At 52.4% G+C, this 2,652-nt stretch overlaps 1 protein-coding gene across 3 annotated transcripts in view; it reads right to left on the bottom strand.

Annotated features, from left to right (window-relative positions):
- MST1R (macrophage stimulating 1 receptor) overlaps positions 1-2,652 on the bottom strand; it is a 68,110-nt gene that overhangs the window by 18,130 nt on the left and 47,328 nt on the right. For all 3 annotated transcript variants that reach the window (XM_019505136.1, XM_019505137.1, XM_019505135.1), the window contains exons 6-7: positions 1,571-1,749; positions 65-242 (exon numbers count right to left, since the gene is read on the bottom strand). In XM_019505136.1, coding sequence (XP_019360681.1) covers positions 65-242; positions 1,571-1,749 — 357 coding nt within the window. The remainder of the gene's footprint in view (positions 1-64; positions 243-1,570; positions 1,750-2,652) is intronic.

Raw genomic sequence — 2,652 nt, 5'->3', positions numbered from 1 at the left:
TCCTTGGGATTGAGCCTGGGTGGCAGGAGTGGGTAGGCAGAGTACAGAGCAGCTCAGGACGTACCACAAAGAAAAAGCCCCCAAGGGTCGAGGAGCCACTGACGTAGAAGGGACGCATCCTCATTGACTCCAGGATGGTAAGTGTTACCTCAACAGACATTGCCTGCTGTTGAGGCTCTGATGGCTCCAGTGTGCAGACCAAGACATCTGTGAAGTCCTGCCAGAGGGGCAACAAGCGGGGCCTGCAAGACAGCAAGGTGGTGCCAAGCTGTGCAGGCTCTGCAGCAAGCTGTGGTTGGGGACAGATTCTCCTGGCCTTACTCAAGTGGGAGGGAGGCAGAATGGGACATACACCTGACTGACCCACTCTGCTGACTCCCCACCAAAGCCTCCTCCCTCCCCCCTTACCTTTCTTTCCCAAGGGGCCACAAGCTTCCCCTTGTAACTGTCCCTGACCTTCTCTGAGGGGTCCCATGAGACAAATACCAACACCTAATTCCAGCTTCCTGTGGAGTCAGTCACAGGAGCAATCAGACCTCCCCTCCCTGCCCGCCCTGCAAGGAAGCAGCAAGATCTCTTGGAGATGCTGGGAGACCCCCATGAAGAACAAAGCTCAGCATGTCAGAGTATATGACCCCTCACTAGAAAAAAGAGTCCCACATGCAACAGGATGGCCTGGCTCTGCACTGAGCAATGCTCAAAAAGATGGAAGGTTGATAATCTGGAAGGAGAAAGGCACAATTTAAGCAAGACCAGGGTATACTTCCCCCCACAGCTCTGCTGGTGCTGCTCAGTCCTAGCCTACAGCCCCCTGCTAACCCAACCCTGGAATCCACACACACAGTATTGCTGGTGTTTCTCTAAGTTGATTCACAGCCCCCACTATGCCAGCCACGGGCTCCCCCTTGAGCTCTGCCAGTTCCCCTCCGTCTTAGTCAGCATTCACTGATACTGTTAACCATGCCCAGCACTTGTGTGGTACAGACAGAGGGACAACAGCTCAGGAGCCCATGTCAAAGGAGGTGAAAAGTTTGAGGCTGCTTTGCTCTTTGGCTGAGGAAGATGACTGACTCCCACCCCTGTACTAGGGAATGAACCTGGCACAAATTGTGGTATCAAGGAAACCTGCCAGCCACTGTAGCCAGCACCCAGAACAACATACCCACCTTGCAACATGACAGCAGGGCAGGGGCTGTTACAATGCAGTGTGCTGCTAGTGACCTCATACGAGTACATGAAGTAGCACCAAGGCCACAGCATGCCAGACACAGAGCAGGGGCCAGGAGTCACTTCTCAGCAAGGGGGCCCTTTTGGGTCTGGCTGGGAATTGGAAAGCCACAGCCAGTGCTTGGCTAAGTCCAGGAGCTTCCTCCTCACCAGCTAAATGGGGTCTCGCCCCTGCCTCCCCATCTTTGCCCTCAGCTGAACTGCCCATCCCTCCCAACTCTCAAATGTCAGCTGGCCATGGCAGAAGCCATCTGCATGGTTTAGACAGAGTAGCCTCTCAACCAGTGGGAGAGATTAAAGGTAAAAACCTTAGCAGACACTCCAGGTCCTGCACACTCCTCACCTGTTGTTCAGGCTTTCCTCAGGCAGCACAGTGCAGTTCCTGTGTCCCACTGTCACCTGATAGGTGCTGTCAGTGATGGGGGAGCCCACAGAGGCGGTGAAGAGTGAAGGCGACTGGAAGCCCAATCCACAAAGTGTCACCTTGGTCTTGCCCTGAAATGGGGCACTTCGGGGGTGGAACTGAGTTGAGGGAGAGAGCATGAAAATGTCACCTTCCCAGCACTACCGTAGGGTTGTTGTCCCATACACATTTCCCCATGCCTTTTAGGCACGCTTACTGGCCTAGAGGCTGTTATTCTTTGCTCTGCTATTGCACATCTCTGTCCTGACAGATTCAGGCTGCTAAACATTTTGAAGGGGGGAGACCATATGACCTGAAAGCCTAGATTTAGACAAAACCACTGCCTTAAGCATCCAGAGACAAGTGTGGCTCCAAAGTGGAGTTGCAAGCCCATGAACAGAGCTAGAATTTTTGCTGCTATGAGGCAAACAACTAGAGGTCTGGAAAAGTTCTCTCATGAAGACATTAAAAGATTTGAGACTATTACCATATCATGGGGATGGTCTAGAAAGGAGAGATTGGGGCACTGGTTCACCCTGCCTCCACACACACAAACAAGGGAAAACTCCTACTTGTGGGCTGAAGCCAAACACTCGCCTTGATTGTGACCAGGCTGAGGCCCACCACAGGAAGGCAGAGCATCTATCCGCTAGGAGCATTCTTATATTTCTGAGCCATCTGTTGGAGGCAGGGTCCCAGGACAGTGGAGCTCACCTCTGACTGCCCCTGCCCCTGCCAATGCCCACATGCCCACAACATGGCTGCCACAAACCAGATCAGGCCCTGGAATCCCCTCGCAGCTGAACACTAGGGCTGTGCAAAACGGCAACATTTTGTTTCAATTTCAGCTTCACTGTTTCAAAGGGACAGTGTTTCGTTTCACTGTTTTGAAGCACTGTTCCGTTTCCTTTCGCTGAAACTTTTACTGTTTTGATGCGTTTCGCCCATAGGCTATAATGGGGAATACAAAAATGCCTATAACGCTGTCATTTATAGCCTGATTCAGATGCAAGCATCAGGGA

This window comes from Gavialis gangeticus, unplaced genomic scaffold, assembly GCF_001723915.1.
Source record: "Gavialis gangeticus isolate Ggan-Ray unplaced genomic scaffold, GavGan_comp1, whole genome shotgun sequence".
NCBI lineage: Eukaryota > Metazoa > Chordata > Crocodylia > Gavialidae > Gavialis > Gavialis gangeticus.
The sequence above is the reverse complement of the archived record's forward strand: the minus strand, read 5'-3'. Positions and strand labels throughout refer to the sequence as shown.